The sequence below is a fragment of the Cyclopterus lumpus genome, chromosome 16 (genome assembly GCF_009769545.1).
Source record: "Cyclopterus lumpus isolate fCycLum1 chromosome 16, fCycLum1.pri, whole genome shotgun sequence".
Taxonomy (NCBI): Eukaryota; Metazoa; Chordata; class Actinopteri; order Perciformes; family Cyclopteridae; genus Cyclopterus; species Cyclopterus lumpus.
The window spans coordinates 10675663-10701707 of record NC_046981.1 but is presented as its reverse complement, the minus strand read 5'-3'; the positions used below and the strand labels follow the sequence as shown (position 1 = coordinate 10701707).

General features: G+C 43.8%; 1 protein-coding gene across 2 annotated transcripts in view; it reads left to right on the top strand.

Moving 5' to 3' along the window:
• Positions 1-13248: 13248 nt before the first annotated feature.
• The window catches only part of si:dkey-246i14.3 (ephrin-A4), a 30320-nt gene continuing 17523 nt past the window's right edge, over positions 13249-26045 (top strand). For both annotated transcript variants that reach the window (XR_004611191.1, XM_034552934.1), the window contains exon 1: positions 13249-13716. Coding sequence is in view for 1 of the 2 variants with exons in the window: in XM_034552934.1 (XP_034408825.1) it covers positions 13604-13716 (113 nt within the window). In the remaining variant the exon portion in view is untranslated. The remainder of the gene's footprint in view (positions 13717-26045) is intronic.

Genomic DNA, 26045 nt, shown 5'->3' with positions numbered 1-26045 from the left:
TGTCTTGCGGCTCCTTCTCCTCTCCTCTTCCTACATACAGTACACACAGCACTGCAAACCACTTACCTCTTCTTATCTTGCTTTCTCTCTCTCTCTCTCTCTCTCTCTCTCTCTCCTCTCTTTTTTCACAAACAGGCTCTGAGCATTCGTCTTGTCCTCTTTATCGTTTCACTGTCCTCCTCGGGCTCATCCCTCATTCGCTGCTCTCTCTCCGAGGAGCTGATCAGCTCACTGTTGTCGTCTGCATCCCTCTCCCCTCATGAGACCACCGGCTCGGAGGGAATAATAAGGATAAGTTTGGATGGAGCTGAGGGCATTTCTGGCATTAGTATACAATCAGCACATAGAAGCATTATAAAACCAGACCCACTGTGTGGTCATCATACAAGTGAATGCAACGAAGAGGAGTCAAGTAGAGATTTGGAGTTAACCCATTATCTACACATTTACTCACACCATGTACACCAGGGCTTTCAATATTCATTATTTCAGTATGAAAAAAAAAAAATCAATTCATAGATTAAATATGGCTGACAAAAGTAATTTCACAGCAAGCATTTATTTACCTTATCTTTTTATACTACGCCGGTGCAAGAGGATACCGTTGGATACAGGATCCGAAATGACAGAGGGAAAGGTTTTAGTATCAGTTATTGTTATCGCTATTTTTTCCATTTTTTCATTTAGGGGGATATTGTTTCTCTGTTGGGGAGTTGACAATAGAGGGATGACAGAAATTGAAAGGGGAAGACAGAGATGATATGGGGAACAAAATGTAATATTTTGTGTTTTTCCCGCAAAAAATAGTTCAATTACTTGATCTAAAAATTATAAAAATGTACATTAATTCCTTCTCCGTCATTGAACAATCCACAATCTATAAGCATGCGTATTTATTATGCGTATAAGTATTTTTAATTTATTTTAAATTGACAAGATGTCTCCATACTGGACTGGAAAGTTAATTAAAATTGCCCTGGAGGCGTCACGTTTCCACATCACACTTGTGTTAGTTACACTGACTGATCTCACAAAAGCCTACTCATACATGCACGCGTTAAACAGAGATTTAAGGTGAGCACAGAGACACTTCCAGCAGAGTAATGTGAAACAACCTGCTGGTGTCAAACTCAGCACATACTTCATTCTGCACAGTGAAGGTCTCACATCCAAGTGAAGTAACTATCAGCAAAAGACATTTTAGAGTGGAGGGCGACTGCTACATGGGACATCACCTCTGGGTTTTTTAAATGGCACACACTGAAATAGTATATCGCTTAAGATGTGCATAGTTTATTCCTACATAAAAACAACAAAAAGAAGAGAAACGTGTTATTTCTCTCATATCGCTGAGGACAGCAAAGTGAGTGCCTTCGGCTCTGTCGTCCCTGAAAGCAAAGACGACAGTAACAAGCTGAGCGTGATGAATTGAAGGAGATGTATGCACCTCGCTAAATACACAGTCACTCACACACCTTGTTCAGTGCCTCAGACCTGAGCTGCAACAGCTCATGGCCATGACTCAACAAGCAGTCTGTACGATATTATTTTTATGTGTTCAACCAATACATACAGGAGTACATTATGGGTGCTAATTAGCTCATATTAACATGTCGACACTCTAATCTAAGATGGGGAACATAATAATCATACCTGCTTAACATCAGCATGTTGTCATTGTGAATACTGTCGAGCATTCAGCGCTTAAGTACAGCCTCACAGAGCTTATTGCTTATAACATATTTATATCAATGTGAAGTAAATGTGTTTGAGTGACACTCACATGAGGATTTTACCTCTGCAGGCCCCCACTCGTAAAACTAAGGCCACAATGTTAATCCTAAATCTTTATGGTTCATCAGATTCCTCTGCAGTTTGAAATGCCCTTCAGTGAGTTTTATATTATTTATGCCCCCCCACACACACACACACAGGTTGTGATGGTTGAAATTCCTTTAGTCAGCTGGGATTCTATTGCAACAGCAGATCACCCAGTAAAACCAGTACCATGAGCGTCTCCTGCCTACCATCAGTAACCATTGAGGCACGTCTACCTCCTGGCCAGAACAACAGCAGCATGTTAATTCACTGTGAAACCAGCGCAGTGTCCCATCACGGCACCTCCTGTAATTCCTGCAGGTGAGAAAGAGGGAGCGATGGATTCCTGAGTATCTGATTGAGCAGCAAACAAGATGAATAATTGATATGTAGGTACTCCATCCCAATGAGTATACAGTATACACATAGATGCACAAACGCCAACTGTCTCACAGCCTATGCCGTCACCAGTCTCTCCGGCTTAACTAATCCTCCAGGAAATGTAATACGTGATTCAATTAGTAGTGCCACCTCCTGTGTATGACATGGTAGCAGAGTGTGTGTGTGTGTGTGTGTGTGTGTGTGTGTGTGTGTGTGTGCACTCTAAGTACAGAGCTGAACTAAATCCAAAAACACTTATTAATACACAGCCCTCTCCCACAGCTCTTTCAGATCTTCGGCCATGAAGAGGCAAACATGTGCATTTTGAAGAGAAAAGCCCAGAGATATACACAAATGTCCCCCCAAAAAAAACTACATATAGGAAATGAATATTCCGATGGCAAAAATACAGAATCAAAATAAAGGATTTGGGGATTTTAAATATACAACCTCAAACAATGAACCGCAAAAATAGCCTAACCGTAGTTTCTGGCTAATGCGCTCTCTGTTTGCTTTTCCATTATTCATCATCTTGTTTTCATGTGCTCACAGTTGTTTTCCATGCTCACAGCAGTCGGATGATGCCGTCGTCTTTCAAGTGCGTCTCTAAGGGTCAACTCTCGCCTCAGACCCCGAAGTCTAAAAATACAAACAGAAGAATAGAAAAGTGCCCTCACAATGCAGCCGAAGGGAACAAACGTTTCCCTGATTTGAATTGCTTAAGGACGTCGATTAAGCATTCAATTAAAAGATGAGCATTCATAATATTTAATGAAGTCAGTTTTTTTGCGTGTTTAGTGTCACTTAATAGATTATTTGTGAGTGAAGTCATAATAATACGTCAGTTGTAAGTTCTTAAAGGAGACACACTGTCACATGACTCGATGTGTCTTGATCAGCTGGTTTCTTGTTTTTAAATTAGGACCTTAAATTACCTCTCAGCGGGGACATTCCTAAATCCTATTTTATACACTATAAAGTCAAAAACTTTCAAAATACAAAACATTGTCCTAAGAGGAAGATTGTTAAAAAAAATACATAATTACTCTGCAATAAAAAATGCTTTCTTTTTAAAAAAGTAGTGGAATACAGCCCATCCCATGGTCCAGTGGGGGAGGAGATGAAGGAGAGAGGACAAGAGTATTACTCTTTATTGCTCCATCTCTCTTTCACGCTCCCCGAGTCCCTCTATTACCCTGAAAGTCTCCTGAATCTAAAAAAGAACACACACGCACATCCATGAACACAATGAAATATACAGCATGTGGATAGTGTGTGTGTGTGTGTGTGTGTGTGTCTAAGTTATGATTGATGTCTCTCTTATCAAATTAGGCATTTAAAGATGAATGGGGTAAAGAGATGGAGCAAGAAAAATAAAGCAGCCACTTAAGAGGGCCTAAACCATTTAACCATTTAACCCTGTTGCCCTCTCAATGTCACGCTCAAACTGTGTCTTCTCTATAAAGTTTCTCATTCTAAGCTGCTCTATTGCCATGATCATGTTGCACACGGTTTGCAATGTCCAGTTAGTATAATTGTTTTAGTGCTTTGTCTAAAAAATGTCTGAGATTTGTGAAAAAAGCCTATCAAAACTTTCCATTTTTCTATTCAATTTACAAGGAAATGAAACACAGGAGAGATTCATCTTTCTGTCACATAAAACCATATTTCAATATAAATAGCAAAAATGTCAAGTTTAAAATGGAGAACATCTACAATTTCTTTTTCAAGTGCATCTGCCAGTAAAATTCCTGTGATAGGATCCAAAGCTCGGAGCTCAATGTACTTGGTATGGTGGTTAAACAACAAAGCCAAGTTCCATGTCCATAATATGTACATATTCTGACCAGGTATTGAGTATGTTCACACGTGACAAGTAACAACATTTGATTTTTTTTAATGTGATTTGATGTGCAAACGAAGAGGAGCTGGTCAGAGCTGCAACACTTCTGTTAGTGGTGAGACAACAACAACAACAACACAGTAAAACATATTTGTAAAAACACTTTGGTTTCTTTTGAGAAGTTACACTTGTGTGATTCCAAAGTCACAGCTTGATTGACTTCCAGTTGGTATGACATGGCAAGTTGATTTCTGATAAAACAGAATAAAGATTGATGTTTAGTCCATGCTATATTAGTATATGGATTTGGGACATAGCGTCTGTTTTCTCCGGGTTGCCAGGTCTGTCTGTGGATTCTCTCCCAGGAGTTAATGTAGCTGCTTTTATTTTACTTTGGCTATGATTTTCCCACTTCATATCCATCATCACCACCACTCTGCAAGCCCTGACATCCAACCAACCATTCATCAACTCTTTTGTCTTCATTACTCCTCGGCTTTTTCTTTAGTCATATTCAACTGTGGAAAACATTTATAGTGGCCTTTAAAATCAGTTGCTGACTACCTGACTGATTTTCAGTGATGGTGAATTAACCCTGATTGGCCGGCCTGTCTGTCTGTACTCAAAGTGGATGAGGCGGGGGGGCCGGATGAGACTCTCATTATTTTCCTCAATACTTTCTTCTCCTTTCATCCCCTAAATCAATTTATAATAACGCTCTCTCATTGCGTCTCCTCTTCCTTTTTCCCAAGCCTTCTGCTCATCAAATCCCACAGACTTATCCATTCCCTATTTTTTCATTTCCATGTTCTCTCTCTTTCCTTTTCTGTCTCCCTCTCCTCTCTATCTCTCTCACTCTCTCTCTCTCTCTCTCTCCCCTGGATATTTAGTTTGATTTATTGCCTCTTGTTGGAAAGGTTGGCGTTTTAATAACTCAGCTCCTCCTCACCCGAACGAAGGGAGAGAGAATGTGCGAGAAGAAGAACTTTAGTAAGCACAAAATAAACGTGCGGACGGACAGCGAGGTTTTTCTAGTGCTTTTCTTTTATCTCCCCAGCACTCTCCTACTCTTTCATGTCTTCCGGCTCCTCTCACCGTTCACTGCGGCTGAGGATATAAAAGCTAAACGTGCAGGCGAAATGGATGTCAATTTGAGCTCCTCTCTGATCTGTGGAGAGAAAAAATACACATGCACGCACATACCAAACAGCTGTAATGGACTGGGGATGTGGAAACTGACAAGCACATGAAAGATGGACTATCTGGTTAGAGGAAAGCATGGACCCCAAAAAAATAAAAAATAAAAACCAGAAGATCATTAATGAAAGAGGGACAGCACTCCATAAGATACACAGGCCATAAGACACACAGTGATATTAAGAAAAAGTGAAATCAGCAGAATGAGACAAAGCTGGAGAAGTATGTTCATAATGGGCCAGAGAGGATGAGGAAGATAGGGAGAGTCAAACTGAGAGGTGTCAAGCACCAACCAGAGCCTTTATTTGGATGGCAATTATTCACACTGGTCATTACAGAACCATATCACTTTCCCTCATTTACTGAAAGACAGCGGGGCAGAGGGGGCGAAGGGAGAATGAGAGGGCGATCATTAGACGATATCACTTACACCCATCTTCTGAGGAGGGGAGGAACACCACAGAAGACAGATACAGCATGAGAGTCGACATCCTTGAGCAATAAGACAATAACTAGCAATTAATAATAAACAATCACAACCAGCAGCCACCGAATAGACACATTGGAGTTACAAAACCTGCTCACAGAAACTTAATACTCTTGTTCATGTTATTTTCTGTTTCTGCAGCGGAGGTAAATATCAAGGTAATTAAGTAGTCTGAGCATATTGTTTGTGCTTTTATCACATGTGTGCTCTGTGAGCAATTAGTGAATGCAGAGTTAATTAAAGAGTATGAAGTGGGATTATTGGAAAACATGTTCCCATCCATCCATCCATCCATCCATTATCACCCGCTTATCCGGGGTCGGGTCGCGGTGGCAGCAGGTTCAGCAGGCCAACCCAGGCTTCCCTCTCACCCGCAACACTTTCCAGCTCATTCTGGGGGATCCCGAGGCGTTCCAAGGCCAGCCGGGAGATATAATCCCTCCAGCGTGTCCTCGGTCTTCCCCGGGGCCTCCTACCAGTTGGACGTGCCCGGAAAAACCTCTAATGGGAGGCGTCCAGGAGGCATCCTGACTAGATGCCCGAACCACCTCAGCTGACTCCTTTCGACACGAAGGAGCAGCGACTCGACTCCAAGCTCCCCCCTGATGTCCGAGCTCCTTACCCTTGTTCTAAGGCTGAGCCCGGCCACCCTACGGAGGAAGCTCATTTCGGCCGCTTGTATCCGAGATCTCGTACTTTCGGTCACGACCCAGAGTTCGTGACCATAGGTGAGGGTTGGAACGTAGACCGACCAGTAAATGGAGAGCTTTGCCTTCCGGCTCAGCTCCCTCTTCACCTTGGTGAAAACATGTTCCCGTTTAATGAAATGTTTGCAGGTATTCCTTGTAAACCAACATCCTTGTCACACATTTTGATGCAAGAACAGCAGAGAAGAGGTCTTCCTCACGCACGCACGCATGCACACACACGCACACACGCACACACACACACACACACAGCTAGTGTCTGATTCCGCAGTAATAACTCACAGCAGAAATCGTTGATGGGGAAAAAAAAAAAAAAATCATTGACAGGGAGAGAAAAAAAAGAGAAAAATCTGCATTTTTATCTTCAGCCCATAATTCTAAGTGGTCCGGCCTCTTTGAATGTTTCCTCGGGGAACAATTAACTTGCTTTTAGTTCCTACCACATAAGCATGTCTGCCAAATCCCCATCAGATCGCTGCCCACAAAAACACACACCGACAGTCTCGAGATTACAGACTCAAACTGGAAAGCACTCGTATGTGTGCACTTAATGAAGAAAGCTGCGAGCACTGCAACAGCAAAAAAAATAATGAATGTACTGCACAGAGGTTAAAGAAAGAAAAAAAAAGTAAATGGAGTTTTGTTTGTACGACACTTGTATCTGCCTTCCTACTACAAGAGTGGATCCACTTAAATCTAGATGTGTACTATTGTGACTTTACATCAAAAGGTGTCACTCTCACCAGTTTGGCTTTTCTATATTGGTATCTAAAGCAAGCATTTAAAAAAACACAGAGTGACAACTGAGTGCTTGTAGGTGTTGGCCTCCTCTTTTAAAGCACACCGCTGCTAAAAAAAGATGCATATTCATTTGCTCTCTTATCTCATTCGGAGCAACATGACTGAGCAGGCCGAGGGATTTCTCGATGTGTCACTTTTTTTCTTTTGGGGCCGTCACTTTAACCACTACACTGCCACCTACGCCTACTCGTTTGCTGTACTTACATGTAAATATCTCTTTTGGCACCGAAGGTCATTGTTCATTTCTAGACACCGGAGCACACTTGGAAAAGTTGCGAGTCAGACAAGTGGAGTGTCTTGGCACTACATAGATCAAGACATAACCTTCACTGATTTGTTGGCAGAATATCAAACTGCATGCGCAAACAGCCACATGCCTCGTTCATCTCAAAGTTAATTTGACTACAGAGGGTTCACTCGTGTGCATTGCGGGATGGAGAGGAGGAGCGCGGGGAGACGCAGTACAGTAGGGGACAGAAAGGGAGAGGAGAGGATACATTGTGATGGTGTTCGGGGGGGGGGGGGGGGAGAGAAAACGACTGCTGGCAGCAGAGAGGACGGAGAGAAAGAGGATGGAGAGGAGAGAGAGAAACGAGTGAACAACAGGAACAGAAGGACAGATGAATATGGAGAGCGGCCGCGTGGCCTCCTCTCGCTTCCATCTGACTCTGCTAATCATCCACACGTTCTGTGAGAGGGGAGGAGATAACGGGGAACCCTTTGATACGAGTGCTGAGACGTATACTTTTCATTTTTACCTCATATTGAGAATTATAAAGGTGTTCGATTCATCAAAAGCACCTCACCTCTCATATAAATGATAATATCATAAAAAGAGTCACTGTGCATAACATGTCTATAATATCATTTGACTTTCAGTGGACACTTTGACGTGCAGCACAGGTGTAAATAATCACATTAATGACGGCTGAACTGCATTCGACACAGAAGCAGCACTGAGCCCTCGTTAGTGTTATTGGGAACACCTGTTCTTCTTCTACTACGTGACTCTCTGTCAAGTCAAAGTAACGTATTGCATCCAGCACGGTATTAATGTGCAACATCAATGTCCAACATATCTCCTTTTTTAGGACAATGCATTTTCCCACATAATCTAAAGTATATAAACCATTTTCAGTTCAAATGTAACCTTTATTTGGGTACTCTATGTTAAACGATTACATTAGTTTTAGTAGTTTAACATGCATGCCTGCACCTAATAGCTTTACACAAGTTTAGAGCTTTGACAAGTTGTCCATCTATTTCTATTTTACTATTGTATCTGTATAGTATGTATACTTTTCTGACAACCAGACTCAAATTATCTTTATGTCTGACAAACTTGAGCAATAAAGTTGATTCTGAATGTTAATAGTTGATCAATATTGGCAAAGTTCTGATTTAAAGTGAGAGAGTAGGAGGAAATAACACATTCTCTCTCTTACAAATTAAAAGTTGAGTTTATTCTCGTAATTTGTCATTTGTGTCCACAATGGCCACCTCTACAGCACAAGATAAATACGCTGTGTTTTCAGAAATGTATTTTCTGTGTATTTTCACATTGGAAACTTGCCTAAATCTAATTCCTTCTTTTTTTTTACCACATTTAAAAGGTTTGCTTGACAGTTGAATGGAAACACAATTGTCTCTCATTAAGTAGGTAACTGTCTGATTGAAGAAGAAGCTAAGGAGAGAAATTGTGCAAGCATGTAAAGCTATCTCTGTATGTGCCAGTCTCACTCAGTACCAGCAGAGTATTGAAGTTTGATTCCCACCTCCATCAAAGACAGAGGGGGGGAGGAGGGGGGGACATAAGGAGAACAGACTCAGCAGCTGTGAAAGATGGATGAACAAACAGAAAAAGAGAAAAGCCAATAGAGTAAGACAGAACAGCAGATTGGACATTGTGCCTGTGATGATGAGGAGAAAGAAAGAAGAGACTCAATCGGACTGCTCTTATCTCAGAGTGGCGTATTCACTGAGGGCCACTTACAGTCAATAGCAATGGATGGCACATGCCGTGAAAGAGACATGGCCTTCTTTATCTGCTTACATGTCGACAACAAAAGCCCTGACTATATTGACTCATCCTCAATCCTCATCTTTTCTTTACAAATGGCCACTATTAGACACCAACGAAGTTGAAGTGGCTCCTCAGACAACAAAAGAAGGAGCTGAAATGTGGGAAAAGACAGACGTTCATCAATACACCAAAGTGTGTGGAAGTGGTAAACACAGAGAGAGATAGGTGGAGCTGAGGTAAGACGAGAAGAGAGGCAAAGGGGAAGTAAGAAAGGGTGAAAGAAAAAGCATTCAATAAACACGTCTCTATAGTAACCAATATGTAATTTGCTTGGTGAGAAAAAGAGAAAGATGGAGATTGAGGGGGAGTGATGGAGAGCGGGGAATAGAAAAGCATTTACCATCACCGCTTGAGTCCAGAGCTGTAATTACGGAACTGAGATGCAGCGAGAGAAGGGGAGGAAAAGAGCAATGGTACACACACAAAAAAGAACCGCACACAATGTACTTTCACAAAAGGAAAAGGTGAGAATGAAAAAAAAAAACACACACAACTAAAGTGATGACCCCATAAAATTGGCACTGTTGCAAATAAGTGTCGTAGGCGTGCGGAGGAAAGGCAATGGGGGGGGAGAAGAAAAAAAACAGCTTCAGAAAGAACAGAATGATAAAGATAAAAGGAAAAGAGAAAGTAGTGAAAAGGGCTTCTTTTGTAAGTGATTGTGTCGGGGGAGTGAGTTCAAAAGATTGAATAATCCTGGGTGATTATTAAGCAAAATCAAATAAATTAACAACTCTCTGATTAACTGGAGTATTAATGCTGCAGGGACCAGAGGCAGAAATACAGGGATGTGAAGAGAAGAAGAAGAAGAAGAGGACGTGCAGGAGAGTAAACGTGAGGAATGGATAGAGTGACAGGCGAAGACCAGATATCTTATGGGGAGCACAGTGCTCGTATGATGAGTGATAGACAGGCCAAGATGTGCATAAAACATGCAGGCATATGGCAGATCAAAATAGTAGCAGACTAAAAATAGCGGGATTACAGAGGAGACAGCCAGTGCCGCTCTGTGTGTGTGTGTGTGTGTGTGTGTGTGTGTGTGTGTGTGTGTGTGTGTGTGTGTGTGTGTGTGTGTGTGTGTGTGTGCGTGTGTGTGCGTGTGTGTGTTCTGTGTGTATATAGGGTAGTTGATTACAGCTCCGGCGAGTGGCTTGGTGTCAGCCTGTATATGTGGAGATAACAGGATTAAGAGGCTACTGACACTACTGTACAAAAGAGAGAGAGAGAGGGGCAGTGATGGCGAGGAGAGCGACAGAGGAGGAACAGCTGGAGATGGAAAAAGGAAAAGGGACTTAAGGAATATTCCCCTCGAATTCTGAAAATGCCTTTGGCACATGACATAAAACAATTAATTAACAAGTAATTATATCATGCAAAATCTGTTCCACAAAAGGGTGACAGACCTTGCATGAGTGCCCCGGTGCACACGCTTCCAGACCGGGCACTGAAAGGAAAAATACATGAATATGGCCTTTGCAGTCTCCAGATATCAACACAATTGAAAACTTGTGGGAGATTTTTGGACCGACTTGTCGGACAATTCTCTCCATCAACCAAACACTCGTTGAGGAAATATCTTTTGGAAGAATAGTGTTCATTCCTCAAATCATTGAGGCTCGGGCGCCTTACTTACCCCTCTTTATTATTACACTTTTAGTTTTTGGTCTTTTCTTTAGTCTGTCGCCTTCTGAATCTGTGTACGCACATGGAAAAATAACTGCTGACCACTGCTCCGATTCCATAACACAAACAGCCCCATAGATATGCAGAGAACTGTGACAGCTTGATCCGAGTCCTGAAAACATATTTTCTTAATCAGAGTCTTGAGGTATGTGGTCTTACATAAACACACAAAAGAACTGTTGCGGTTATTTCAAGAGAAAAAATGTTCTGCATTTGTGTTTGGAAAGAGTTCAGATGGAAACATGTAACGTCTCATACTTGTGTGGTTCAGGACTATTTTAGTTGTCGGGGCTGTTTTCTTATGTCGATACACAACTGTAGATCAAATCTGATCCTAATTAATAGAATTTAAACTCGAAATGTTGCATATTGAATCATTAATAACCAACGCAATAGAGAAATACTTGCTAGGTTGATGGGAATCTTCTGTGAACAAGTGATATGGGGACAAGGCCAGAAAATAGTTGCTAAGATAAACTACACCAGGAGATGTGGGGGAAAACATATCTGACCAGTAATGAGAAGATCAATGAGAGGGCAGATTAGGATGATGGATAGAGATTGAAGAAAAAAGATTTTGGAAAGAGTGCTGATAATGATGAATAGCAGACACACAGGACTTGAAACAAATATTAAAGAGGAGGGAGAGAAAGAGAGGGCAAAAGTTACACGATTTCTTTTTCTGCTTGTTTAGTTCAAACGGCCATTAGTTTGTGCAAAATCCATCAACTTTGCAATCAACGCAGCTCTTAATTTAGTGCATCATAACTGTAGATTTCAATTGGTGCTCCCATGAGGTAAATGAGACCACTTTTCTCTCCAATCCAATCTGAGTCAAGGGGGGAAAACTGGTCAATTTTTAGACGGAGACAGAAGAATTAGCTGCAGGGCCACTAAATACTTAAACTGTTATGTTCTGAAGACAATTCCACAATTGAAAGTTAGAAAGGTTTTCAGTGAAAAATAAGGTAGAATGAAATGAATTTTCACAAAGCATTATTAACCTCTGGCAAAATTATAGGCTCTGTCTGGTCCTGTAAATCAATCAAAAATGACACAGACAGAGAGAGAGAGAGAGACAGAGAGAGAGAGAGAGAGAGAGAGAGAGAAAGGGAGAGACACACACACAGAGAGAGAGAGAGAGAGACCCCTGCAGAGGAAGTTACTCCTCTGTGGTTTGCTCCACGTTTGCTGAGGGAGAGCCAGCTCACGAGGGACAAATTAGCCACACAGGAGCACTGAGGCATCATGGGAAATTAATGATCAGGACCTCCAGGATGTGAGCTAATGAGTCCTAGTGCCACACACACATACACACAAATACACACAGGATAAAAGACAGAGAAGCAAGAGAAGGAGGGGGCGTCCTGCAGAAGGAAAATAGACAAACGTGCAGTTGCAGCAGCTCATAACACAAAGCTACCAACGTAACGGTGTCTGGATGAGTGATAGCACTGGAACAATAGTAATCTCTCTCTCTCACACACACACACACACACACACACACACACACACACACTTAAGAAAATCAGATAATTAGAGAGGACCACCAGTGGCTTTCGCCCATGGAGGCGTAGTGATTACTGTCACTACAACCTCCCCTGGGGCGTCTGACAACAACCAGTGAATAAATACTAATCAACAAACACACACACACACACGCGCACACACACACACACACACACACACCTCATGCAGCCAAGTGCAGCAGACCTAAATGTGGCTCTTGCAGACAACAGTTAAAGGGGCAATGTGGCTCCCCACTGTTATTATCTTGTGTGTTGGGTACCCGAATGCACCATTACACCAAGTAATGGTGTTAAATGTACAGTAGCCCAACTAGCCCCAAAGTTTAAACCTGGCAGTAAGTTTAGGAGGGAATGAAGAAGTAAGTTTACTTGTTGACATCTGTGAACCAGCTGCTCAAAGGCACCTCACTGCTGGAGTACTTATGGACACAAACCCTGCAGAGGAGCTGCCATCGTGTCAAGGCGTGGGTGGCAGCCTAGAGGACAGAGGGGGCATCCCTGGAAAACTGGAACAGTGACAGACTGGCTCCCCACACCAGTCGGCGCACCTCTCAAGGATTTAACCACTGCACTGCACAGTGCCACCCATCACCACACCCTTGTCCACTGATTGGCCCGAAGTTCCCCCGGCACCGCCCTCGGCTCAGCGGACACGCCCTTTCGGCTCTGCTCAGCCTGTTGCTGCCAAACCAACTGGCATTTTCAATTGCTATCCTGACTCCTGACCATGCACTTGAAACCGTGACCTTTAAACTCCGGTGTAGTACGTGTTTTATTACTTTCCATAAAGAGATCGAGAGCTCATGACCACCATGCGGATCCACCCGGAGCAGCTCTCCAGAAGACCTCTTCCCTGGGGAAGTTCACACGTCCCACTCTGCAGCCTGTGATTGAACCTGTTTGTTCTCAGTGACTTTAATCAGTTTAACTTAATGCATCATGCGAGACTGCAGCAGCACATGACCTAGACGTGTGTTCATGAGTTGGTGAAGCCCAAAGTGTTGTCACCGAGCTCCTCTGTCGGGGGTCTTCCTGCTCACCTGCAGCCTCTGCGCGGCCCCCGCGGCGGTCAGGATGGGGACACCGGGAGCGCTGCCTGCTTGGAAAGCCACGATTTTCTTCTTTAACTTAATCTCCGCCGCTGTGGCCAAAAGACACGTCGTGTATTGGAATTCTACCAACGCAAGGTGAGGACACTGTGCTCACCTATCCGGGTATACGTGAGAGAAACGGCTGCTTTGAGCGGCTCAAATGAGGGTGTAATGTGAAGAGCGACACTGGGTTCATGTTGGGGAGCACACGTCGGTTCGCTGGTTTGAACCTGCACCACAATCATTCCTGCTAAGTGAGTCAGACGTTTGTTGGTTTGCAGAATCTCTGCTATGCGGCATCACGTCCTCTTGACTTAAGAGGAGTGCAGCGCATGCGCGATTACCTGAAGCGTGCGCTCGCCCAAAAGCTATAGGCCTGGACAGGTATTTCAGTTGAAGGAGGATCCCTGAGTAGCCTGATCTCACCTTTTTCTCCTGCAGCTATCTTTATCATAATGACTACACTCTCACACTGGCTTTCACCTGTCCACTGGCTGTTTGAGTTGGTTATTATTCCACTTATAGCATGCCCGAAGTAAGGGTTTCTGCATAAGTGTTTGTTCCAAATAGTGTCCTAGATAGCGTTCTGAGGACACAGGTGGATATTAAAGTCTAAAGTGCTGCTGTGCATAAGCGAATATAGTTGCATAATGGGAAGGTGTGTAAGAGAGTTGATCGGGGCCATTAGGAAGGAAGAGTGAGGCTCACATGCTGATCCAGGTGTTCCAGTCTGGCTAATTGAAGGGTTTGGGTGGGAGACCTGCGGGACCAGTAAGGCTGCTGTCCAAAACAACACAGCCTCTCACCTGCTTATTTAGAGACTCTCCGCCGGGCATGATTCCCCAAACACTGTTTCAAATGAATTACCTTTTTACTTAATAGCTGTTGGCCACAGAGACCACTCTGTCAGTTGCTGTTTTGTCTTGTATTTTACATGTGTGGATGCACAACTGTACAGAGATATGACTCCTGGGACGGATCATTTCCCCAGGGGCTCCATTATCAGATCTGTAGGACTCATCCTGGAGTCAGCCGAGGTTGTATCGAGTGTGTCCAAGCGGGTAAAACCCAGTCCTGTAATTGGGATCCAACAGAAATGTGGTGGGGAGGAACACGGAGGATTAAGAAGCACCTTCTTGTTCCCCGAGGATTCAGGGATGAATGGTCACAGTCTGTGGCAGGGCCACACAGTTGGCTGCAACACCACACAATCACAATGCCATCAGCATCATGGCGGAGGGTAACCCACTGTGGCAGAGAATCGCTCTCATCAGCAACACCACCCAATCACAAAGCTATCAGCAGAGCCGAGATGTTGCACCCGGTCCAGAATCCCCTGAGTTTACCACTAGGACTCTTTTTCATTCCTCTCCTCTCCTCTCTCCTCACTCTTCATTACCTCCCTTGTTACATCCCGCTCTCCTTTTCATTTTTTTGCCTGCACCCCCTCGCCCCCTCCTCCGTCTCACCCCCTTTATCTCTCACGACTCCGTCCTGCCCAGTGATGGATATTGGCGGTGTGATTAGTTGAGCCTCAGTCATTTTCCCATACCATATTTTCGATTAGCAGCCAGCCAGCCAGGTTGTCCCGAGGCCTGTAAATGAAGCCTGGCGAGGGAGTGACAGGAGAGTGATGCTTTCGTTGGCATGACGCCGCACTCCAGAGTCCAGGATGCCAGTGGTGTCCATGGCACTCTCGATCACAAAATACCCACATTTGGCTTTTTGTTTATTTGTCCGCAATGTTGTCATAGTTTTAAGTTTTGCTATTTAATTTTTTTAAGCTGCTCCAATCAGTATTTTTTTACATCAACAATAGACCAAATGACTGTCTTGTAGTGACAAACCCAAAGTGAGTTATTATCTTGACACTGCAGTTCCCCCTCTCAGCTCTACGAAGTGTTTTAGCATCTTCCAGCTCATTGTTTTGGTTTAAGAGCCAGAAACTTTCGGTTTGATTCAGCTTCACCATTGTTTAAAGAAAAAAAAAAGATCTCTCATAAAGCCACAGGAGCTCGAGACTAGTGGAGCATTTAGCAGTTAAAGAGCCATATATTTCCCTCAGAAGTTGGCGGAGAACAAAACGACACATATTGTACAACGAGGAGCGTGCATTTGGAACATCATGTTGCCAGAGACACGACTTGAAATGCTAATGTTGCACCGTGTCTGCTAGGTCTGCACATGGCCAACTGTTTGCTGCCAACACTCCAGCTTTACAAGCTCATGTGTCAATGCTGTGTTTTTCAAAAATCAGTTCATGTTGGTTGATACATCATATCTTAAATCTATTGGAGCATATTAGCAGAACGTTCCGTGTTCTCCGGCTGATAAAGTAAATTAATTGTTCCTGATAAAGGCTCCGCTCGACCATATAACTGGAGCTGGAGACCCAACCGGCGCCTCTTTAATACAGATGACAGAAGACATTTTCTGGCCTTCACCTTTCTTTCGACATCTAGATTTATGGTTTTAATGAAGCCGGGGCAGTGGAGTGGAGACTGAAGGGCCTTGTTGCTCTGCTCTGCGCTGGCTAATATGGCTGTAACAAAGGCTCGGTGAAGCACTTTAACCGGCACACATTTAGCACCCTCCAGATTGAAAAAGGGAGCTTTGAGAGTGAAGTGAGAGAGTGACTGCAGGGTCAGCGTCGAACATCGTGGATTCACGATCCCCTGCTCTGTTTCATTGTGGGGCTCAAGAGGGCCGATTGCCCTTTTTATGGTTTTATGAACAGCGTTTATACGATCGCTCTCGGTTTTATAACCGTGTTTCTCTCAGAGCGATAGTTCCTTATTAGAGAAATTATTTTTTTTACTTCCTGGAGCAGTTAGAGGTTAGTAAAACATTATAACCGTGGTGCTCCAAGCTTGAGTGTGTGCTGACAGTATTCCTCAGCTCCCTCCTGAGTAGCAAGCTCAGACTAGTTTATTGGTATCTTCAGCACCCTCCTCTGAGCCACGGTGTGCTTTAAAACCTGTTGGGCCAAATAAGTTGACCAGCCTATTTGCTGATACAACAGTGTCTGCGTGTGCTGCATTCTTCCCCATAAATTCCCTCAGGATCTGTCAGCTAGTTTACACAGAGCGTTGGATTCCCTTTTCTTTTTTTTTGCAAGAGATTGTGTGAAACAAGCAAAACGGGTTCTATATACATCTCTAAGAAGAATAAAAGTCACCCAAACCTGAACTTTAACATCAGCTGCTCCATTCCCCTGTCCTCTGACTTGCTCTTGGTCTTGACTTACGCCTTTTGCTGTTGCTCTCCCTCTTATCCGTCATGGCAGGAGGCCAACTTGTTCCTCTGGATCACAGCTCCAGACTGTTGTTGTCCGACTCCTCTTCTCTTTTCTTTGGCACTGGGTGTCAATTAGTGATGTGTTTTTGTGTAAGCTTTTTTTCAAAAAGAGATACTGAACAATAGGAATGTTATAAACAGTTTTATCTTCACTGTTTCCTTTTTCTTGCTCACATTTGAACTCACCAGTTTGGACGCCGACACCCTCTGAACTCGGTCTCTCTCCTGCTCTCTATGTCTCTCTCCCCTCCTCTAACAAAAGCTCAGGGCCAGCTCCAAGCCAGTGAAGCACGTTTAAACGGTGCGTGAGGAGATGAATATTTGTATTGGATTGCTGTATCTTTATTGAAAGCAGCCCTCATAAGTCTTCCGTGTAATCTCTGCTCTGTTTATGCATCATTTCCTTTTGTGTGCACTCATGAATGATCTAGTTTGAATACCAAAGTAAATCACATTCTGCATGCCATACCTTCTCTCACACACACACACACACACACACACACACACACACACACACACACATCTGATCCGTGGGCGAGCAGACACACATATGTACAGTAAAGTGAAAGCAGACTGTGTTTGTAATTACGTCTTGTCAGAGGAGATATTTTCACTTCTAGACTGTCTTTTTTTATTATTTCTTCATCCGCCAACGTGTCCGTGTGTGTGTGTGTGTGTGTGTGTGTGTGTGTGTGTGTGTGTGTGTGTGTGTGTGTGTGTGTGTGTGTGTGTGTGTGTGTGTGTGTGTGTGTGTGTGTGTGTGTGTGTGTGTGTGTGTGTGTGTGTGTGTGTGTGTGTGTGTGTGTGTGTGTGTGTGTGTGTGTGTGTGTGTGTGTGTGCGTGTGTGTGTGAGAGAGTGTGCATGCAAATGAATTTATTTCTCATACTACCTGCTATCTCTCCTCACTGTGTCTGTCTCTGTACTAATCTCTGTCTTCCCCTGGTAAATGATTAACATGGAGAACCTGGCTGAACTATAATCAACAAACCCACAGTGAGGTAATTACTACTTTATTCCCTGTCCTGCTAACAAAGCAATCTCTCTCTCTCTCTCTCTCTCCTCATCTGTCGTCTAACTGTATCAGTGTCTCTCTCCTTCTCTGTGTCAATGCCTGTTGTCTCACTCGCTGCTGTGCGGTGGTCTGTGTAGATCCAGAGATTTTGAACCATATCTGTCTCTTGTAATGTGCTTTGTTTGTTTGCGGTATCGAGTGTATTATCTGGAGGTAAACTGACATGGATGTGTTCTCAAACAAGGCAGTGATTTTAGAGATGTGTACGCCTGTTAATTGACATTTGGCGACATTGTTGTGTGTGTGTGTGTGTTTGGTGTGTGTGTGTGTGTGTGTGTGTGTTTGGCGACATTGTTGTGTGTGTGTGTGTGTGTGTGTGTGTGTGTGTGTGTGTGTGTGTGTGTGTGTGTGTGTTCTCTCGACAAGAGTGTTGAGTGGTGAATTTCAGTTCTGGAAAAACAAAACTCAGAAATGCACCAAGAGGCCCAACCCTATCAAAACACACACACACACACACACACACACACACACACACACACGATTTATGTTTTCTGTTTTTTGGGGGATTTCTCTTCCGCTCACAGCAAGTAGTGAAAGTAACTGACTGGAAACACTCTGAAATCCGGCCAGCGGTGTGCATCTGTGGGAACATTCACCAACCGCTGTGCCGGCCTCTCGTCTAAATAGGTCATTGTTTTGTTTCCACTCGTTAGTCGATTTTAGGTGTGACTGAAATGTTACAAGAAAAAGGCGTGTTAATGCCTTTTGGATGCTCAGGCTTTTTAAAAGGTGAGGCATGCAGATAGCGTATTGTGCAACCATGTCGTTGACTCCAAAGTGTCACAAGGCCTCGTTTTGTAAAGTATTACAGGTGTTACTTTACAGATATAGGCGACTGCTATCCGTGTGTATATCTGTGTGAAATCGGTAATCTTCCATTTTACTGTTTAGCGTTATATTATATCCCAGAGTGAAACCAACGTAAAAGTTTCACGACAAAAATAATCTTTGCCACAGAATTGAAAGCCGAGATGCACACACGCTCTGGAAGATTCAAGCCCACTGTGTTGCAAATGAGGTTTCGGCAGAGGCCTCGGTGAGGATGTCTGTATTAAAATGGATCAGATAGTCACAGTGCAGCTTGGAGCCGTCGGAGCAGACATGGTGTACAGGCATGAAAGGACGGCGGCGCTCTCCTCCTGCTCAGGATATTTAGTCAATCGATACCAATTTAACACCCAGATATTATCGCCGGCTCGTCGCATTATCACCAGACTGCATATGGACCCATCGCTTTCCCAATTTCTCTGCCTACGCTGCCCCCGTTTCTCTGTGTACACACATGCATCAACATTAGGTCGCATTAAGCCGTAATAAGTTGGATTGTACGACTGTGTCCGAGTGGCGTGGAACAGCTGGGGAATGAAATGAGGTTCAGTGTTGTCTGCCGCGCTCGGTTGGGGCATGCACAGCCTGGCTTTGGCACAAAATGGCTGCTGTGCCGTATTTGTGTGTGTGTGTGTGTGTGTGTGTGTGAAGAGGGTGGTTATGGCGGTTAAGGGTTGTTGGTGAGCGGGAGCGCATTCATTCATGGCACACAATGAGCTGTCATTGTTGTCGATGTCGGGCCAACCGGGTATTTATTTTTTTTTGACATACAAAACAGCAATTAAATTGTAGCGTGAGAATATGTAAACTCAAGATGTGGGAAGCGCTATCGACTTAAGCTTTACCAAAATAACACCGTCTGCTGGTTGTTTAGCCAATATGTGGATTTGAAGAAATACATACACACACACACGTGCACGCACAGACAGGCAGACACACACACACTCTCAAGTACATATAACCTCACACACACACACAATGCTCTTCCACTCAGCTCAGAAATTCTGCCAAGAGGCAACCCGGGAATTCCCAGAGACAGAAATTGAATTAGTATTGACCCGAGCAAAAGGCTGTAGCCGGGACCTGGATTATTGTACCATACAAGCTCCTTGCTGCCAGGAGCACAGGAGACATGTTTGCCATCATGCTTCAAGTCTTCAAAGCTGCTTCGGTCGCCCCCGAAAGCTTTTGTGTGTGTGTGTGTGTGTGTGTGTGTGTGTGTGTGTGTGTGTGTGTGTGTGTGTGTGTGTGTGTGTGTGTGTGTGTGTGTGTGTGTGTGTGTGTGTGTGTGTGTGTGTGTGTGTGTGTGTGTGTGTGTGTGTGTGTGTGTGTGTGTGTGTGTGTGTGTGTGTGTGTGTGTGTGTGTGTGTGTGTGTGTGTGTGTGTGTGTTGTGTGTGTGTGTGTGTGTGTGTGTGTGTGTGTGTGTGTGTGTGTGTGTGTGTGTGTGTGTGTGTGAGTTGCTGCAGTGTTCCTTTATCTCAGAGAACCTGTCCCGATTCCATGTTTTTGGATGTAAATATCTGTTCCTCAACAAACCTGATGAAGCCTGTAAAGAAACACTGTTTATACTTATGAAGACTATTGATACGCATGTCGTTAGCAGGTCAGTGTTCTACAATTCTAAGAAAAAAACGCTCAAGGATATTGTCATGAATCTTTAAAAATCTGATTTCCATTTTACACGCCACAGATATGGAGAACCAGTTCTCGGGTGTCCATGTGAATGGATTCTTTTTTGTTGGGATTGTGTTTAAGATGCATATCTGAAAGCCTTAAATTATGCAGTATGTCACTGGGTTTAACGAACGACTCAAGGAACCTTCTTTTCATAATTGTTCCAATGTAAGAAGAAGTAGATTATTATTTATTTTTTCCGAGCTAGAGTATCTATAAAGTATAATAATAATGTCAGTTGGCATTCTGCAATGGAAAAAGCATAATGAAGGATTTAAAAACTAGGTTTTTTATTCTTTTTTTTTTAATAAAATCATCCACAGTTCTATTTCAGTCCTGGACTTACTGGAGGAAATGGGAGCATCATTTGATAGGAAAAAGCATAAAATACATGACGCTACGTCTCCTATTGGTTCTGTAAGCTGCATAGGGTGCCATGTCATGGGCTCGCGTCAGTCCACTGGGTCTTCACTGAGATGGCGAGCATCCAGAAGCACCAGCGCAGAGAGAAGAGCGGCTCACTTCACACCAGAACAAACTTTATGGACTGATAAACCTGCTCCAACGCACAGCTCAACTACACTTTATCTCGACATAACAAAGAGACACTTGGATAAAGATACTTGAGGGTGTGTGTGTGTGTGTGTGTGTGTGTGTGAGAGAGAGAGAGAGTGTGCATGTGCATGTGCGTATTTAGGGGGTGTATTAGTTTTGTGTATAATACCTTTTTATGATTCTGATCTTATCAGAATTACCTTCTCATAAAAAGAGCTTCAAGTAACACTTTTTGTCAGCGATATTGTCGGTTCTTAAAAAACACCTTTCATCCCGTGCTTTGTGATTTCCGGAGGAAATGGATCACACGACAGACGTGAAGATATTTTGCATCCTGTTTTTTGATGAGAGACTTTTCCACGATGGAACAAAAACTAATATTATTTTGCCATTGCCTCCCAGAAGTGTGGCACCACAGCCTACTTTCCAGCCCCCAGTGATGTGAAACACACACACATTCCTCCTCCGTTTCTCTTTGGGCTGGCAGACACACGCACACACACACACACACACACACACACAGTCCCTCTCTGCTTTCTTTTTCTCGTCGGCCTCAAGAGATTGTAAAAACATTAGCCCTGCAGTGGAGGGAGCGAGCGAGGGATGGAGGATGCGTTAAGGAGAGGATGGTAGGGAAAGAGTCAACAGATTTCAACTCCCAAAACAGCTCGGGAAGGCCCCCCGGGGATGGAGGGATGAGGTGAGAGGGAGAGGGGGAGAGGGGGAAGAAAGGATGTCAGCAGGAATTACTATCACTGTCACAAGCAGGCGTGAGGACCCCCCCCCCCCCCCACGCAGGGGCTCCCACAAACGCACTCTGTGACGCAGGCTCGTATACAGGTGTGGTACACACATTTACTACCAATAGCACCATTGCCCTGCCTGCATACACACTAGTAGGAATCGCACCCCACTGTGTGTGTGTGTGTGTGTGTGTGTGTGTGTGTGTGTGTGTGTGTGCGCTGACTTGGCATATTGTGTATTGTTTGCATGTTGTGAAATGCCAGTAGAGTGTTTTTACCTGAGTAAGAAAAGGACGAAACATGAATGGAATGTGGTATCATAGGCGTATTCAAACGTGCCTGCACCCGGATCTTTTGAGGCTCGTATTAAGTTGATGAGATATGGGTGTGCGTGTGTGTGCGTGCCAGCATATTTGGATGTGTTATTTTTGTAGCAATAACCAGTACCACATGATCTCCGGGTGTGCAGTAATGCGCAGCTTGATCCCTGTCTCTTGATACTCTGACTGCTATTTTTTTCTTCTCACTCTCTGCTTCCTCCGTCTTTTTTTCCCCCTCAACATTTTGTTCCAATCAAATCTTTTATTTATAAATTCGAGGAATGTGGACTTTCTTTTTTTTCTAGAATTAGTTCTTAGATCAACCTGCATTATGGTGCCTATGTTATTGCTTTTGTGGGATGCTAAGATGGCTCGTACCATTTACTCCACTGACAGGCTGCCGACATGTTAGTATGCAGAGTAGGTGCTGTGCTTTCTTTGGGGCTAAATTGATTACATTTGGTTAGTTTATTTTTTACATATTTATTTTCATTTTTTGATGAATTGCTATCTGTCCCTGTCCAAAAGTATGTTTTGTTCTATTCATCAGAAAAGGTCAGATGGCTGTAATTCACAGTCTGAGAGCATCCGGAGTCGTGGTGGTAATGTTGTGTTGAATGTAAGAGGGGAGAGAAATAGCCCCGTTCCAAATCTCCATAGCCGTGGCCTTGTAGCAGGAGAACTCATGAATCTCATTGCTCTCCTATTCAGCTGGAAATGGAGTTATTGTACGCAGCGCGCTTCTCAAAACACTGGAGCAGAAGCTGCGTGTATATGATTGTGGAATTAATCTGCGAGTTCTCCCAAAATACACCCGGTGACAAATGCCTACTCATGAAAGTCAGAAAATCCCTTACTCACTACTTTTTATTCATTTAAAAGATTTTTTTTTTTCTTTCTTTTCAGAATGGAAAAGTGGTTTTGTTCTTCATCATAAGTAAATATATGACGATAATAAAGTTTTTTTTGTGGTATTTGCCTACTTTGCAGTAGATTAACAGTGGCCTGTGTGTTAGGATGATGAAGAAGCACTCACCACACTCTCCTGCACTGTACACTACTGTGTGTCCATCTTGTAATTTCAGGTCATTGCGGTTCATTAGTTAAAGTAGAGACCAGTCATTTTTAATCCCAAATTAATCAGTTAATCCCACTCCAGCTTCAGGCTGTTGTTAACGCTATGGCCGACCGCCGTCTGCACCTCTCCCCTTGACCCTCACCACTTCCTTCCCCTGTGCTCCGAAATCCAGCCCCCCCGTCGTTTCCTCTTATTGTGTCCCAACCCTTCGTCAGTGTTGTGGAACTCAACTGGCCTTTCTAAGAAACTCAAGGGCATCCGGCCTTGAGGCAGAGAATGGTCATCCAGTTCTAACAGCCCAAATGGTGAAAGGATGAATTTAATTTCACACACTGCAAAGCAATGGATGGGCTAATGTACTGGAGCTAAACATGTCTCAATAGTTTTATTTCTAGTCACTTTTCCTCACTGATTGGTATTAGACTTCAGTGCCCTACCTCTGGTGTGAATATGTGTTAATGTGTGTGAGGGCAGGGGGCAGGCGGGCGGGTGTGTGGCTGTGCGTGACTAGAACAGGACAAAGCTGGCTGCCTTGAGGGGGAGTAAGGGGGACCTTCCATTCCCCCGATGCATTGAGCGATATGAATCTTAACCGTTGTGACGGAGAAAGATGGAGAGGGAGAGAGAAGCATGGATCGGCTGCGAGGGATGGAGAGGGGGCCGGTTCAGGCTCCTGGGATTCCAAAGCAGTGACCGTGAAAGTGCTTAGATAAACAGAGAAAAAGACGGAGGAGGGAGGGAGGGAGGGCGGGTGAAGTGTATGGGGGGGGGGGGATGGTGGTGGAAGAAGCAATGGAGGGAGGAGAGGAAGCGAAGGTGTAGGCGCGTGGGGGGGGGGGGGTGGAGGAAATGAGACCCGCTGAAGATGAGGTGAAAGAAAGCAGATGGGAGTGAAACCAAGTATAGAAGTTTTGAAATAAGTTCACCAGGAGTCAGAGGGACAGGAAGCGGCCAGCGTACTCTATTTACTCCTCTACTCGTGTGCCCCTCCAATCTCTTTCTCTCCATCTTCTCCTTTCCTCTCCTTCCCTCTGTTTAAATAATGCAGGCCTGTTGGCTTTACTAGGGCGGTTTTCTGTGTGTGTGTGTGTGTGTGTGTGTGTGTGTGTGTGTGTGTGTGTGTGTGTGTGTGTGTGTGTGTGTGTGTGTGTGTGTGTGTGTGTGTATGTGTTTGTCTGACTGATTGACTGGAGGGAAAGCTCCAGCCCTCCAATTGGCCATTCCTTCACTAACAACCAGAAAATGATCAGACACTGAGGGAAAGCGAGAGAGAATGCACACCTGGATAGTTTGTTGGCTCTCCAGCACTGACCTTCACATCATGACGAGAGACACACACACACACACACACACACACACACACACACACACAGTGCAGGAATGGAAAGGAAAGAGTGTCTACGGCATCAGAAGTGTGACCCACTTAGTAAATGATAGATGTTCAAAGCCAAGTCTGATTTATTGGCTGAGTGTATTTGCTTTGCGAGCATTACCGTGTTTGTGTTTGTGTTTGTGTGTGTGTGTGTGTGTGTGTGTGTGTGTGTGTGTGAAGGGGTGTTGCCCGCACATCTTCCTTAACCCACTTACACAGGTGGGCCTTGCTGAAAGACCTGAGACATGAGTATAGTTTTTATAATAGATGAGGTTGTAGACAAGAGATAAGAGAAAATAAAGAAATCAATGGTTGTATTAGAAACTGTTTGTGTATTATTTGTCACATGAAAACAGCTCTTTACTGATGTATCATGATGACCAACTATTTGATTGAATGCCAATTAGCATTTGTTGTGCATTAATATGCATTTTTACAAAGTGGTCCAAATTTACTCAACAAGAAGAAGAAAAGAAAGTGTAATTTGACAAAGGAAACAAAAACTCAAAATTCACAACAACATACAGACAAAGACAAAGACAGACTGGCTGCACCGAACAGAGGAGCAGAGCCAATTTAAGGTTGCAACTAATGATTTTCTTTATTAGCGATTAATCTGATTCATTGTTTGCTGTAAGAAATTTCCCAGACATCTTTTGAATTTTTATAATATCATTAACTTAACATTTTATCAGCTGAAATCCCAAAGATGTTTTATCTATAATAGTAAAACAGAGAAAAGATGCAAATCTCCACATTTGAGAAGCTGTAACAAAATAGTTTTTGCTTGAAAAACAAATGTCCATCAACGGCTTTTAAACCCCTAGATACAACATATGATTGACATCTACAGTCTAAACCCGGTTTTAGAATCGATACAAAAAAAGTTTGTCCGGTTCCTCCTCGGCAATACATCACCTGCCCCGACCTTTTCGAGATATTTACTTCAAAGTTAACTTTAATTTGACAACAACTTTTTATCTGCGAAGCTGAAGGGCCCAAAACAGCAAAGTTGGCACATAAACACGAGATAAATGATGTTGACACAGTGGAGCAGCCCAGCTGCCACTTTGTAGCAATACACTTTGATAGATTTCATAAAGAGTTTGAATCACGGCTCTTTGTGTCCACCCATCATCGCCGTCGCTGTCTTCCTCAACTCTTCTGTCAGGGCCTGAGCGGTGAGGTCCTGTGGCTATATTCAGGTTTCTGTATCCGAGCCTGCCACCTGTACAGATCAGCCCTGTATTTACACTGCAGCTCCATTTAGACTGCAGAAACATGGAGAGCACTCATTACGCTGAGGTTTAGGCTGTCCGACAGAGAGATGCAGGGAAAAAGACGGATGGTAGCGAAGGATGGATGGGTGGGGCACTGGATTGGCACCAATCCCAGCTCTGGATTGGTCGTTGTCCTGGCAACGGCACGTCTGACCTTATTTACCCCTTCGCACACCCCTCGCCGTACGTGCGCTCCACTCTCGC